Raw genomic sequence first — 15983 nt, 5'->3', positions numbered from 1 at the left:
TGCTAAAAGACTCTCTTCCTTGTTGACTTTGAGGAAGCAAGCAATCATATTGGGAATATCCACATGGCAAGGAACCACAGGCAGCCTTCAGTCAACAGCAAGCAAGAAGCTGAGGTCACCAGTCTGATAGCCATTAAGAACTGAATGCCGCTAACAACTATGTTGTTTGGAAGCAAACTGATCCCCAGTCAGTTTTCAGATGAGACTACAACACTGACTGTAGCTTTGTGAGACCCTAGGGCAGAAGACCCAGCTAAGTCATGCCCAGACTCCCACAGAAGGTATGAGATAATAAACATGTGTTGTTTTGAGCCTAACAACACAAGTGTTGTGAAGTGTTTTCTAATACTGTTACACAGCAGTAGATAGCTAATATAATATTCAGAAGTAAACATTTATTTTGAGCTGCTCCTGAAGCAAGTCTAACTTGGTAAGTTGGCAGGAATGGTCATTTTCTATCATGTCATCTTCTGTTAAAAGACCAACAATGGCTTGTTCTTGTGCACAGATTTAAATCTAAACTGCACAGCAACTTTACCTAAAATGTAAGATATTTTTACCAACTAGCCAAACCTGCTTCTTATGCAGTCATCAGTCTCATCTCTTTATTACTTTCCACATAACTGTTTGGCTGAGCCAATTTATCCACATTTCATTACGAACTTCCCTTGTTCATGAGAGTAAATCAGAAGCATTTCTCATTTTCAGTTATTTTAAATGTACTATTACTATCATTAACTTTATGTGTTTAACCTTTTTAGTTTCATTGACTACATACGTATAGGATACAATGAAGGAATAAGAAGTTTCTAGGCCTGTTATGAGCTTATAATTAACTTAAGGACAATGAACTTCCCTCTAATTTCAATTTGTCATTTGTAAAATAAGAAATAACAGGGCCTATAATAAAATGTACAGCAATTATGCAGGGATGTAAGATTTTAATTTCACAACACAGTTTTTCCCTAGGGAAGTACATACTTCTGTTGAGATGAAGATCCAAATACAAATTCCAACATTACTTACGCGTAAATTCTTAATCTGCAAGGTTCCTTGTTCTTGTATAGTAGCTCTTGGATCTCTACCCAGAAAAGTAAATCCCTCCTTTAGCCAGCTAATTACAGGAAGAGGGTCACCAGTAGCTTTACATTTCAGTAATGCTGTACCATCTACTGCTAGCGTTTGGTTGGCTGGGCCTTGTAGAATTATAGGTGGAGGTCTATCTGTCAAAACTAAAGGACAAAGATATTTTTCAGGATATTTTAATTTTATGAAATTTGGTAGTCTTTATATCATCAGTAGTCTTATATCAAAAGTAAGATTAAAGCCCCAAAGTCATACATATTACTTATAATATTTTCTGCAATATTCTACATCCATTATATATCTATCATCTATAATTACTATACATACACCTGTACATATTTTACTGAAGCCATACTATATTTGTAACTTACTCTGAGTTACCTATAATTAAGATGATGATAAGATAAATTCTGACATCTTAGAAAGGTTTAATCATATTAAAATTAAAATTAAAATGTTGAGAGCTTATGGTGATCATTTGCAAAATGGCCATTTTATCTCTCATATGCGTGTTTAAGAAAGCTTGTGGAATATCACATGAGTACAATCAATTTTCACTTTTGCTTTTATTATAAATATATGAGTAATACATAATTTTACCTTCATAGCACCAGGCTGGCTTTATTTATATAGACTATAATATTTTGATGACGTTAAAATATTAGACTATAAATAATTTATTTCTAAAATTGTGATATTGGGCTCTAGATTATAGTAATATAATGTGGATGATATAATTTAATTAGTCTATACATTTAAGCAAAAAAATCTAAAGACCATATTTATGACATGACAAAAATAGCGTTTTCATGAAAATTTGTGTTTACATATATATCCATTTTTGTGATCATTTGAGTAAATTTTCCATAATTTCATAAACTTAGTTCACTGATTTTTAATTGAATATTGATTTGTAGCAGTATCATCAGTGCCTTTAGAAGTATTATATAATGATTTAGGAAGTGTATCAGAATGTATAGTAATATTTAAATGGGTAATGAAAATATGGAATCAATTGGAGGCAGGCTTTCATCTACAATTCATTAGAAGACCATCTCACAATGAAACTGATATACCCAAGTCCAAGAAAGGATTTCGTAAGAGAAAGTTTTATAAACTTCACATAGGTTTTGGTTAATTATCCAAATATGCTCTTTATTATGTATAATAATAACAAATATAATATTTAAATATATATATATATATATATATATATGTATATATATATATATATAAGTTCCACAAAAAGAAAAAGGTGGTGAATCTGAATTATTGCTAAGCAACTGTGAAGAGTGCTTTTTCTCAAGAAAGTCATCTTGGATTACTATGTACATAATCAAAAAAAGTAATTTTGCTTATTAATGCTCTAATTTCCTTTGTCTACCAACTTTTACAAATACCCGTTTATATGTTTATATATTTCTCAATCTATATGTATTTTTATTTGTAGAGTTCACAGTTTTGGAGAAAGACAGTAAATCAAACAGCCCTTTTAGAGGCTACCATGAGAAAGCCAACTGATCTTGATTTAAAATAGAGGTCTCCTGCATGTCAAGATAGAGTGGACTTCCAATCAACCTAAACCTGTTATATCAAAATATGTAATAAAATGTGTGTATATGTAGAAAACCTTATAAAAACCTAAGGAAAACAAGATTCTCTGTGTATTCTTTGCAAATAAAAATTAGATCCATTTAGTTCACTGCTTTTCTTGATCAAAGTCTTCATTTTAGAAGTAAATTAAATAATCGTCAGAGAATGTGAAAGCGCAATATTATACCAATTCTGACATATCTGGCAATAATTGTGCAAATAGATATTCAAGTTGAATGCTTTGTGGAATTTATTTTCTCTCTGAGTCAAAAATGGAAGGCCAATTCACCAAACATTATGAATAATTTTAAAATTCAGTAAGAAAAATGGGTCTGCATTACCAGAGAAGAAACTATTTATTAAATTTTATATAATGTTACTTCTTTTTTTCAAATTAAATATCTATATAGAATTCTGGTAACTTCTTATAACCTGCTCTTACTGTCATACCCTTGAAATCATCATATATGGGCAAAGGACATACAATTAGTTTCTTTTTTGTCTTTTTAACTGCCCAAATGAGTAGCTCATTGTCTTCTAAATGAATTTGATCAAAAAAGTAATTGAAAATCCCCTGGCCAGAAAGAACTTTCAGTTTCAAGGATGTTATGGGTGAAAGATGACCACAAGTTTCCATGACACTAAGGTCAGAGGTTAAATGAACATTTAGGGTTTCCAGTGATCTGTGAACAATTCCATGGTTTTCTCTAACTATGCATTGTGAATCCTCAATAAACCATTCATATAAGATCATGATGTGACATCTATTGTACATTTCTTCTCTCCAGTCTTTTAGTATCTATTGGCTCTACTCAGAATTCTCATTACAATTTTCTAATTTTCTAAGAGAAGAAAAGAAATGAAGAACAGTGTTAATGAAATAATAAGAAGGTCTTTTAAAGGGATGTTTTGAAATTCAAGTGTATTAAAGATCTTAGCTCTACCTATAATAAGTAAAATTATCACTCAACAGCACCTTTCATCACCATTAACAATCTCATCTCATGTGAACACTTGAGTTAAAAATATTTCCAAGAAAGGAGTCTAAGTACAAAAATGTAACAACAGAAACATCGCTATAGATGTTTTGCTTGTTTTTCTGAACACGACATATGTTTTCATTCTACATTGGAATTTCATTTGGCTCTAAACTGCCCTGGATCATACCAAGCAACACGTTCAAAAGGGGATGACTTGTGTATTATTAAACTGTTAACCAGTCTGAAAAATTCAAAACTATGAATAAAAGCTGAAGTCATCGGCCAATGTGGCAAAGTTAATATTTGGAGACCGTTATTTATAATAAATTGTGTGTGTGTGTGTGTGTGTGTGCGCGCACACGCGCATGTGTGTGTGTGTGTTTAGGTGTTGAAGTTAGATTTCTTTACTGTCAAAATCAATGACTCTATAACCTCCATTCAATGTTCTTGCAAAAGGATCTTGACTTTGTGAATGCTTATGAAAGTAAAAATCAATGTAGCAATTAATATTCAAGCCACTTGTAACCAAATGTTCAGAGACATCTCAGTCAACAGATTTAAATTTCCTTATCACTCTTTTCAGTTTGACCACAGAACCAAAGCTAGAATTACTACTGGTCTGAGATATTATGTCAACAACAAACATAATTTCTCAAAACAAGTTTTCCTTTTCATTATATCAGGCACAGTTTTGAATATCCACCTGTTTCATGAACCACATCAGTCATATCAACTGGCTCTTCTAAATCATCAACTTTGTTTTCTACAAATATGGTTTGCCTTCTTCATAACACTTTCTTCATTTAGAAACATTTAAAAGTCTGTCTTTTGTAAAATACCATAAGCAGCTATAGTGGAGTTCTTAAGCATTATATTTGGAATCTTTCATAGTAGTGTAGAATAAAACTTAGGTTTTGGCCAGAATACCTTATTTTCCAAGTATATGTTTCTAGACATTTTTTCCTAGTAGAAGAAAACATAGGAACTTAAAAGAGATTAATAATTATACTTTATTTCTTTTAAAGAAATATGGAGGTTTGAAGGATCGACGATCTTGTCCATGTAAAGGAAGAATTTCTTGGCACCATTACCCTTGAACCTGACTTCTTTCAGTTCCATAGCAGTAAATCTCTGCTGCATCAGCAGGTATGGCCATTAACGACTCAATATCCCCTCAGCTAATGTTTGTCTGTTCTATTTATTCCCATCCCTGACATGGCGCTGAATCAGGCAATACCATGGGCAGACATTAAAAAATACTGCCTTTCTATTAATTTTAAATGACCTTTTAATCTACATGTAAATTTGAATTGCATGAAAGCTCAGCAGAGAAAGAAGAGAATCAGAGAGGTCACAGCCCAAAGCTCTTTTATCGCAGAACCCAGAGTGGGAGGGTGGGGGTGTGGGGAGAATTAGAAACCCCACAAATCTAAGAGGGCAAGAGAGATTTTTTTTAATTTAAGATACCAAAGAATATGGCTTAAATTAATGCTCAGATGTTCACAAATATCTAAAACTCCCTACGTGTCAATTGTGACAAAAAAGCTCTTGGGAGAAAAAAATCAGACATGAAGAGCGCTGCGTGGTCTTCAACGTTCACCTGAATCAGGTGCTTCAGTTAAGATTTGTAGTGCATACATACAAATAAAAAAAAAAAAAGTTTTAGCATTCATTTGTAGTTTGGAAGGTATTTAATTAATTTAACTTAGTGAATGTATAATTAACACATCATAGGATGTCATAATGTGATTGGCTAAGTGAAAAGTCATCTCTGTTTGCACTGATAATAAAGATTATATCTCTCTCTCCTCTAGTAAAATAAGATTATTACTATCCATTAGAAGCAATCATATCAGCACAAGACTGAATAAAAATATACAGCTAACATTCCTATTTCTATTTCACTAAAATAATGCATCACTATATTTTTAAGAATAAAATAGATTGTGTTTGATGTTCTTCTTTGGGAAAGTAAATGGTATTAAATCAGGGAGAATTAGAAACTATTAAGAATGTTATTTTACCTAGATTCAAACTTAGAAGATAAGTATTAATTTTAAGGATTTAACTAAAAGGTCAGAGAATTTCATAGTTTTGATAAAAATCATTATTTTCAGAAAACAAATTCTAATAATATCACACCATCAGTAACTTCCAGCTGAGCTTTTGCTAAAATGCTTCCTGCCACGGTTAGGGCCTGGCAGATGTAGTAGCCCGCGTCCGAGCGCTGAGTGTCGGTAATTGTAAGGTCCCCGGCTGGCGACACAGAACATCTGCTGTTGGCCTGTTGGGGTTGATTTGGGAAAAGCAGGTTCTGTGGAAACAAACACAATGTTACTAAGATTCTCTTCTCACTCAGAAGGAAAATTATATTAAAAACAGCTACCACAGTTAGAGAAATGTGGCTGGAAAAAGAAAACAAAGATTTAAAAATACAGTACTGAAAGGGTTAAAGGCCACACAGTGAGTCTCACTGGGAAACTTTTTTCCCCATCATGGGAAAATGATGTGCTCTAAGAAGCGAGCATGCTCTGGCTGAAGGAACAATCATCTAGGTCTGGATCGTGACCTTTTACTCTCTGTGTGACTTTCTGTGAGTTACTGAACAGTTTTGAAACAGTTTCCTCATCTGTAAAATGGACATAATAATGCTCATCTGACTCAACTCATAAGACATCGTGAGAATCTGGAATGTAACATTGTGTATGTGTTTTATAAACTGCAGACCACTAGAGAACGCAAAAATATTTTCTGCTGACCCTTTTGAATATTTGACATAAGTAACTCAATTTCTCCTGAAGGTATTCAAAAGTGTGTGACTGAGACTGACACAGAGAGACAGCTGAATCTCCTTCTGCTATAACATTTCTGCAGGTTGTAACAGCTTTGAAAGGAGCTAGGTATAAAGGCTACCGTCTGAGCAACCTTAACCAAATCATTGAAAATAAAAAGAAGATGTGGGATGTTTCTGAAGGATGCGTGTGATGGTAAAGAATTTCATAATATTACCCTTTCAAAAAATAAAAGGTTCTTTAGTTTCCTATATAACTCATATTAATATAAGCAGCCAAATCACGAAATTGTGAACGTTCTTATAGGAGAGCAGTAATGTTAACCTGGATGACCTATGTTGCTTTACTGTTGTTCAATTAAAACAAAATTTGGACACAATAAATTATATTGAGATATGCTTCCAAGTTGGATTATAAATAAGGACATATCAATTTTTATGTTGTATTTACTTACAAAAAAAGGACATTATAACCCTCTGGGATCTGTTTCTCAACATAGTAATTAATTTTCCAGGTTTGTAATTAAACAGTTTCAATATGTTACAATCAGGAGGTAATAACATTCAATTAAAGGCATAAGACACATTTTCCCCTTAAAATGTTTCTACCCTTGAAGTAATACCAATGAAAGAGGATAAAATAGGGTATTAACACTTTTCAATTACGCTAAATGACTTTAATCCTGTGAATGAGGTCCTACTTTAATTAGAAGCTCTTCTCTTTATTGCAACATGATGGATGTCCACTTTATTAGATTCGAGTGTGACACTGTAAGCCCACTTTACATAAACATACTATGTTATTAAACCTTTTCTAAAAGAGGTGATGTTTGCTAGCATGTCAGGAGTATAATTTCAAAATGCTATTGCCTTCCTATAAAATTTGTATTACTATATGCGGCTAGACTTTTTCATACATATGAAGCATAACTTGAGAACAAGGTAATTCTCCTGTGGAATCCAAATATATTACTGAAATAAACCATCTGAAAGAGAAGGGTCTAAATTTTAAAGGCACTTGGAAATGATACAATAACTCAAAGTGTGCACTTTCCTACAATTAGCCATTAGTATACTAATTTACATAGCACTAATACATCAGATGGGCTTAATTCTCTCCGGGATCTCTTCCTCTACAATGTGTTATCAGTCCACCTTCTAAATGATTCGATGACATGGAAAATGGCATATGATTGAGGTTAACCCATCATCTTTATTCCCTGTTTGTATGACATAGGCAAAAGAAAATGGATGACAAGCAAAACCCAGGAATTCTACAGAGCTCTTCTCGCCTTGAAGTGCCTGGGTATCCTATTAGTGCTAATTGGCATTATCAACACATATTGAGGAATATGGACCATTAAGTCCAGGCTCTTAACTCTCTATACTGATGGATAGTCATAGATCACTGTAAAAATTGGATACTGCAGACAGTAAGACCAATTTATTTTTCCTAATGTCCCAATTCATGATTTGAAAATTTACCATTTGCTCAAGCATTTCTCTTTTGTTCTCATTCACAATCTCCTTTCTCTCTCTCCCCTTTCCTTTCTCCCCCGAACCCTCTGTCTAATGTGAGGGAGATAGCTGAAATAAAGAAAACGAGGCCTAAGATTATAATCAAATCAATCACCTAACTCGAAAATTTTTCCCAGAGATTAATATCTCTGGAATTACATGCCACTTTGTCAAATAACAGAAAAAGAAATACTTTAATGCTATTTGATCATTACTTGTTTAAAACACATTAAAACACAATGTAGCATATTTAAATATCATGCTCATTGGGCCACAAGACCGATACACATTTCATGCAATAGCATGTATAAACCGGAAGCTATTTTAGGGCATGTGATTTACACATGATACAGCTGTATCTACATGATTACAAGTTATAATGAGATTTAACTCACTACATGGATTTAAAGTGTCAATCTGCAACAATCAAATTGCTTTATATCATTATATTTGTACCGTTTATAAATAAATAATAAATTCACATAAATATGTTTACTATCAGTGGCTTGAGAAAGTAACTTCTGTGGACCCCATACCTCCCCGAATGGGTGGAGGGAAGGAGCTACAGGCAGGAGTGAGAATCTTGACAGGCTACCAGGGCTCTCCAGGCTCATCCCCTCCTGCCTTCTCAGGCACGATGTGGGTCTGGGGACAGAGGTAACCAGAGTGGTGCTGAGCTTCTGTGTGTGGGCAGAGGGATACCTCTGGCCTGAGCAGAAGCATGAACTTGCCACTTCAGCCAGGAACAAGGGAAGGGCAGATGCATTCTGCATTTTCCCCATTTCTAATCTTCAAAATGTGTAAAGCATTTTTACATATAAACTAATTTAATCACATAATCTTCATAACTTATGTGAAGTAAAATATATTATCCTCAAATTTTAGATTAAGAAAATGAGCTTCAGTAAATTTAAACAGTGCTACAAAGATTGTAAAAATTATATGGAGGGAAAATGACTTTAGAATTCTTTCCTTTTTCAGGGTACGTGTGTGTGTGTGTGTGTGTGTTCAAGTGTGTTATAACTATATCATGTTGCTTTACACTCACTTTAGAGTTTGGGATGTTTTAATCTGAAAGCAATTTTTAAGTGAAGAATCAAGGAAGTCTATGAGTAGAAATCTATTGTATAGTTACTAACTGATAAAAAAAGATGGCAGTTAAGTCCTGGAACAATCCTGATGTGGGATAAGACAGTGGCCAGAACTTTACCTTATCTTTCTCATCACTATATTTACATCCCACAAATCATGGGGGAAGTGAATCCAACAAAGAGCATTGAGGAAAGGAAGAAAGATAATTTGCCCGTCCATACTGAGATGTTAAAACTGCTAGCTTGGGGTGGTACAGAACTGTACAGGAATTCACAACAATGCAAAATGACGGCTGAGGGAAACGTCCTGATGTTTCTCTACCCAGATAATCATACACGAGTTCTGATCAACAGGTTCTCTTAACTTAGTCGAAAGCATTTTCCATCTCTGGCAAAGTTTTTAGATTGCCTGAGACTTTAAATCATGGTTTCCATGTTTGCCCAGGAAATTCTTCCAGAACTTGGACTAACACCAGAGGGTGCTGACGAGGAACACCAGTAGGTCTCTTCCTGAGAACTACATGCCTCCTTCGGAATGCTTCCGAAGAGACTAGAATGAAAATATCTCTAGGTCCCTCAGGAATGCACAGATAAGTATGTGGACAAAGAACACAATTTCTGATCTGGTTTAGGCTGGCAGTTCCTCTCATTGCCTCAGAGCCTAGAGGCTTGTGCTTGTCCAAGTTTGGACCAAGTTCTAAATGAGAAAATGGGTGTATTCAATTCGTTTTTAGCAGAGTCTGAGAGATCATGCTGCCCAGAGAGGGCCCCGAGAGGACAAACCAGGGCACAGCAAAGACCAGACAAGTGTTGGGTTTTTTTCTGGTATGTAATGTATTATTTCCTGTCTAACCCCACTATGAGGGAATCCAGAAGGGATGATGGAAGAAAATATTTCTCCTACTCAAATGGAAGCATGCTTAAATTAATGGTAAAGAAAAGGTATTTATACTACATATCTATGAAAGGGGGTTGAAACTAGTTTCTAGGCCGATTAATAATGGAAATATTTTTGACTGTTTTACATTTGCCCAGGATGTCCTAAGTGCTTTATATATACTAACTCACTTACTTATCCCAATGTAGCTCAATGCAAGAAAGCAAACTTACCTTTCTGTTAGGAGGTTTTAAACAGCTACAGGTTAGACTTTTTCAGATAATTTGGTTACACTGCATTGTATCTATTTGACGTAAGATAAAAATATTAGAGAATTAACACTAGAAAAAAAGAATGTTATATTAAAGCAACTGACTCCCGCTAATTTTAGAATTAATTGGTCTCTTTTTCAGAAATAAAATAAATTCAACATTGTTAACAAGAAAGGAAAGACAAACTTTGAGGGTCACTAGAGACGGGGAGTTCAGAGATTTCAGAAAAGCAGTCAAGGCTTACACTCACCTGGCTGCCTTCTTTTTGCCAAAAAACTGCTGGCTGTGGGTTTCCTTTAGTTTCACAGGGAAATGTCACTGTACGACCTTGAGCAACAATCTGATCTCTTGGCCTAACCACAAACTGTGGAGGAGCTATAATTTAAAAGGAAAGAAAGTGTGTCAATATAAACTGTTGACAAAGAAAAATATATCAAAGAGAAAATCTGATACTAGGTGGATTGCTCAGTGCCAGACAGAGGCTACAGTGTTTGATTTATTTTTAAGTATTTCTCAAAACACAATGGGGAAAGAAAAACGAGCACTCTATCAAATGTGAGGAAAGAAGAAAATGTATTCGTAGACACATTTTAAATGTACACTGTAAATCCTACAGCCCCTATACTCACATAGGAAAATAGATTTTTAATGATATTCTAAAGCTTTTAAGAAAAACATGGTTTCCCAATATGGTTTTCTGTTTTGAATGAAGAGAGAAAAAGAAGCATTGCATTACTCAAACATCTCCTTCCTGTAAAATCAATCTACTAACAAACATTCATTGTTCTTGTAATATTTGCAAGACATTGTACTGGGCACAGGGATACCAGAAGGAATAAAATATGATACCTATTCTCAAAGTGCTGATATTTTAGACCTGAGGAATTGAAGTGTTGAAAATATCAAAGAATCGAAGAGATGGGAATTACATACAAAGATAACTAACAATATAAAGAAACATATGAAAGTGGTTGATTCTATTTAATTCATTTCATTTACATCAATAAGCATTTGGCAATTACTACGTTCCCCTACTGGGCACTAAAGATACACAGATAAAATCGTCTACCCTGCAGCCATGAAGGTACTCATAGTCTAAGAGAAAATACAGAACATGATCATGATGACAACAGCAACAGCAGAATTAAAACAACAATTCTCTAAGGCTATGGTAAGTTCAATGATAGAGGTGCTCTCAGAGCACAGAGAAGCACTTAAATTACAGTACACATCATAAGTGTGATAGGACTTCAGGAGAGAGGGACCCCTTTGTATTAAGGTAGCTGTGAAAGGCTTTATGCACGAGGTGGACATTATGGAGACTTGGAGGAAGGGGTGGCATTTAGAGACGTGGAGAAATGAACATATTCCAAGCAAGGAGCTAACTGAGCAAAGTGTAAGAAGCAAGAACACATCTAGCATACAGTGTGTAATCCCAAAGGAATGGCAAGTCCCCATTGTATAAACAGCATTGGCTACAAAAGATAGATTTGTATCCTAAGAATGGCCTGAGAAGACAAACTGAGGATTTTATTCCGACTCTTTCTAAGCTGAGGAGTGACAAATGTAAAGCAAAAATTTTGGAAGCTTTAACCCTCTAATGAATGTAGTATATAGATTGTGAGCGAGACAGATCAGTGAATAAAGTAGGGAGTCTGACTGGAAGGCCAGTAAAATGGTGTAGGCAAAAATAATGAGACCTGGGTACAAGAAACTCCAGTAGAAAATAAAGGGATGGGGTAAAAATGCTAAGGAAGTTCAGATTTAAATTTGGGGCTAATTATAAGGAGACAGAAGAAAGTGAAAAACAGTAGACTGTGTAACTGGACGTTTTCACAAGGACATCTTCTTCATACTAAAATCCACTCCTGTTGAAGAGAAAACAGCATGTTTATTCTATGACTTTTCTAATCATCTGTTTCCAGTGTAACTCCTGGCTTATACTAGAGAACTTATGACCAAGAAAAAAACTTTAAAATGAACTCGAAGTTTTAGAACACAGTGTACATGGCCACAGTCCTAAAATTTGAACGCTGAAGAATTTTAACAGCAAGCACCATTCGGTAAAGTCCTTTACCCAGAATTCTTTCAGTCCTTTAGGAGTACATAACTGCAGGTCCAAGAATGGAGTAAATGTAGGGTATCCTCAAACATGCAGGATTTACTGTGTACAGTGTACATACAAACAGCAGCATTTTTTCAAAAATCTCAAGAGATCTGTAGTGGCTTATTTTTTGGTGTCCTATTATACTGCCTCCTAATTCAACACATTCAACACACACCTCAGAGACAGAAGGAATAAATCTACTAAGTGAAATTTTCTTTTACAGCTATAGATAATAGAAGACTCAGTTTAAAAGGATGAAGAACCCAGATTTATGGATCTATTTGAACAGGACATGGTTTATGTTACCCTGTATTTTTAGGAGATTACTTGCTTCTTATGATCTTCTTGTTATTTCTACACAATTCCACTGAACCAGCAGATACATTGATTTTTGTTACATTTTTTCCAATACGAATGGTAGTTTAAATCAACATTACAAAATTACTTTAGGTACGACTCTTAAAACACTGCAGTGTCCATTTTTCAATAGATGTGAAATGACCGAGAGTTATCCCCAAAGATACTTAAGATTGGTCTCTATCATCTGTAATATCTAAGAAAAATTATATATACATTAAAAAAATTTAAAGATCAATGTATATTTCTTTCCTTCTTAGTAATTCCATGAAAAAAAGTTTACTTCCAACATGGACACTAAGTAAGAAGTACTGAGTAACTTAGCTTGTACCTCATTATCAAAAATAAAAACTAAAATAAAAGTCAATATAGTAAAAATCAGTTAACAGTCTTTGATGAAAATCACATACACAGCTTATTAGTTCATCTGTATTGCTTTGGACCAGAAAGAATTTGAATTGGTTCTCAAAACTAGCTAGTAAAACTAGTTAGTAAAAACTTAGAGCACGATATGAACTATAAAATCCTTCTATATATAATTTTTTAAATGTAATAACTGAGAATGCACATGATTAAAACTATAAAGCTATAAAATATGTTTTCATTGCTTGCATTTGATGTAAGCAATGAAATGCAAAGCAATGCAAAGCAATGCAAGCAATGAAATGCTTGCATTTCAAATGCAAGCAATGAAAACATATTTTATAGTTTTAAGCATATTATGCTTACTCTGTTTATCTATCATCTATCTCAGTAAAATTACCATTTGTACTTCAAATGTTAAACTATAGACTTCTTAAATTTGATTTTTCAAGCTTTCAAAAACCTTTGGATAGATGAGCGATTTTGTAAAATGCTTTTGGAATCCAGATCCTACAACTTTAACACAGCTGCTAAAACATAACCCCCAAAATAAGGACTGGTGAATAACCACATCTATCGATCCACTTTTTGAAAAAGATATGATTCATCTATTTACTCGTTCAAAAATGTATTGACTGGCTACAAACTATGATACATTCTGCTTGGTACAGGAGATAGAAAACAGAATAAAATATTGTTCATAGCCTATGGCAGAGACTTGCTACTAAATAAATAAATAAAAACAAATACAGCAGAATGTGATTTGCATAATAATAGAAACATGCAGGGGGCATCAGGGGGAAAAGTGTGGAAGTGCACAAACTAGATCAAGTAACTGCTGAGGAAAAAAGAGGAAAGATGCCAGGAGATGGCTATGTTTGAATTGTGCTTTGAAGCACAAATAAGAGTTCATGAGATGGAGAGGACTCAGGTCACCTGGGACAGAGAGAGGCAGACACAGGCAGAGATCTGTGGAAGCAGATGTGTTGGGAGGATATAAATGATTTTAAAAATAAAACCAGAGATGCAGAAGTGACATAAGTAGGGTGAGATAATTTATGCTAAAGGAGCTTAAATTTTGCCCTAGAAAGTATGGCCATCTTTTCACAGATGCTTATGCAAGAAAGATATAATAAGGTTGTGTTCTAGAAAGAATGCTCTTCCTAAAAGAGAAAAGGCAGATATGAGGCTGAAAAATTTTAGCAAGTTGGGATAGCAAATCCAGTTGAGAATTGCTATATTCACAGTAGCAATAAATACAATATTTCGTAAGAATTCTTAAATGACAAAGAAATTCTGCAATATCACAGTGTAATATTTACCACTGCTGATATAATCTAAAAGACCAGGAAATCAAAGTTTCTTGAGTTTTTACTTAGTAATGAATTTTTAAAGACAAGTAAGGAAATGCTATCAGCATTTGTGTTACTCATGCTATGAAATATCCTTTCATGTGATGTTTATATATAATGTACTTTTATTCCAAGTTATTATAAATACACTGTATTTCTAATCTACCAAATTGCTTCTTGTCACCTGAAATTAAATCACACTGATCTTGCTGAAACTAGAATCACCTTTTCATTTTTAAAATTAAAAAATAAAGATATTAAAGCATTTAACAAAGCAAAAGATTTTAAAAGTATTCAAGTCTCTGAAAATGTACATCTTTTCTTATTGTCATCTGAAGTTGAGCCACCAAAACCAACTGCATCAATCACTTTTAGTTCTGTAGACTCTCCTTCTCTGCCCAAGACCTATACTGTAATCTTCTGTGAAGAGATATCAGCTGAAGGAATTTATTTTTGAGGTTTTAAAATGAAAAACTGCATCAGTAATTCTTCTGATAACACTTCACAGTTTCAGTATTTCTGCCAGGTGGCAGTGAAAATGGTTTGAAAAAACAGTACTTGGCCGATGGCACCAATGGGAGGGAGTAGGCAGAGAGGTGGCATTTTATCAACACAGCACAAACAAAGTGTGCTATACACAAAATGGATTTTCTATGATGGCTCTCATTAAACAACTAGGACAACTAGGTCCTCAGGATGACAATCCAAAACACATATTTAAACCCAATGTGAGTTAAAGAGATTGAGTTATAAACTCCAGAAGAATATGCTAGTTATAGAAATGGCAATTCTCATATATTTCAAAGACAGAAGACTATAAAATACATATTTTTTATGTATTCTCTAAAACCTGAAGCATTAGACAAATCTCTTGTAACTATGATGTAACAACCAACTTGCTTAACCTATTAAATGATGATACTTTATTGCTTCAGCTATAACAAGAAATGAAATGAAGAAAACAGAGTGGCACAATCCAATGTTCAATTACACATGTACTAGTTAAAAACAATAGCTCCTTAAGAAAAGTACATTGTGTGATTTACAGAGGAGTAGACCCAGATATAAAAAGGTCAATTAAGATTAGAGGTCTGTATCAATGGTGAAAAACTGAAACCATTTCCTCTAAGATCAGGAACAAGACAAGGTTGCCCACTCTTACCACTATTATTCAACATAGTTTTGGAAGTTTTAGCCACAGCGATCAGAGAAGAAAAAGAAATAAAAGGAATCCAAATGGGAAAAGAAGAAGTAAAACAGTCACTGTTTGAAGATGACATGACACTATACAGAGAGAATCCTAAAGATGCTACCAGAAAACTACTAGAGCTAATCAATGAATTTGGTAGAGTAGCAGGATACAAAATTAATGCACAGAAATCTCTTGCATTCCTATACACTAATGATGAAAAGCCTGAAAGAGAAATTAAGGAAACACTCCTATTTACCATTGCAACAAAAAGAATAAAATACCTAGGAATAAACCTACCTAAGGAGACAAAAGACCTGTATGCAGAAAACTATAAGACACTGATGAAAGAAATTAAAGATGATACAAACAGATGGAGAGATATACCATGTTCTTGGATTGGAAGA

At 34.1% G+C, this 15983-nt stretch overlaps 1 protein-coding gene across 4 annotated transcripts in view; it reads right to left on the bottom strand.

Moving 5' to 3' along the window:
* Nucleotides 1–15983, bottom strand: part of ROBO2 (roundabout guidance receptor 2) — a 166044-nt gene that overhangs the window by 94359 nt on the left and 55702 nt on the right. For all 4 annotated transcript variants that reach the window (XM_007450294.1, XM_007450291.1, XM_007450292.1 and 1 more), the window contains 3 exons: nt 10459–10583; nt 5802–5973; nt 1027–1232 (listed from right to left, as the gene is read on the bottom strand). Coding sequence is in view for 3 of the 4 variants with exons in the window: in XM_007450291.1 (XP_007450353.1) it covers nt 1027–1232; nt 5802–5973; nt 10459–10583 (503 nt within the window). In the remaining variant the exon portion in view is untranslated. The remainder of the gene's footprint in view (nt 1–1026; nt 1233–5801; nt 5974–10458; nt 10584–15983) is intronic.

The sequence above is a fragment of the Lipotes vexillifer genome, unplaced genomic scaffold (genome assembly GCF_000442215.2).
Source record: "Lipotes vexillifer unplaced genomic scaffold, Lipotes_vexillifer_v1.1 scaffold1931, whole genome shotgun sequence".
Taxonomy (NCBI): Eukaryota; Metazoa; Chordata; class Mammalia; order Artiodactyla; family Lipotidae; genus Lipotes; species Lipotes vexillifer.
This window is presented reverse-complemented; position numbering and strand designations above follow the sequence as displayed.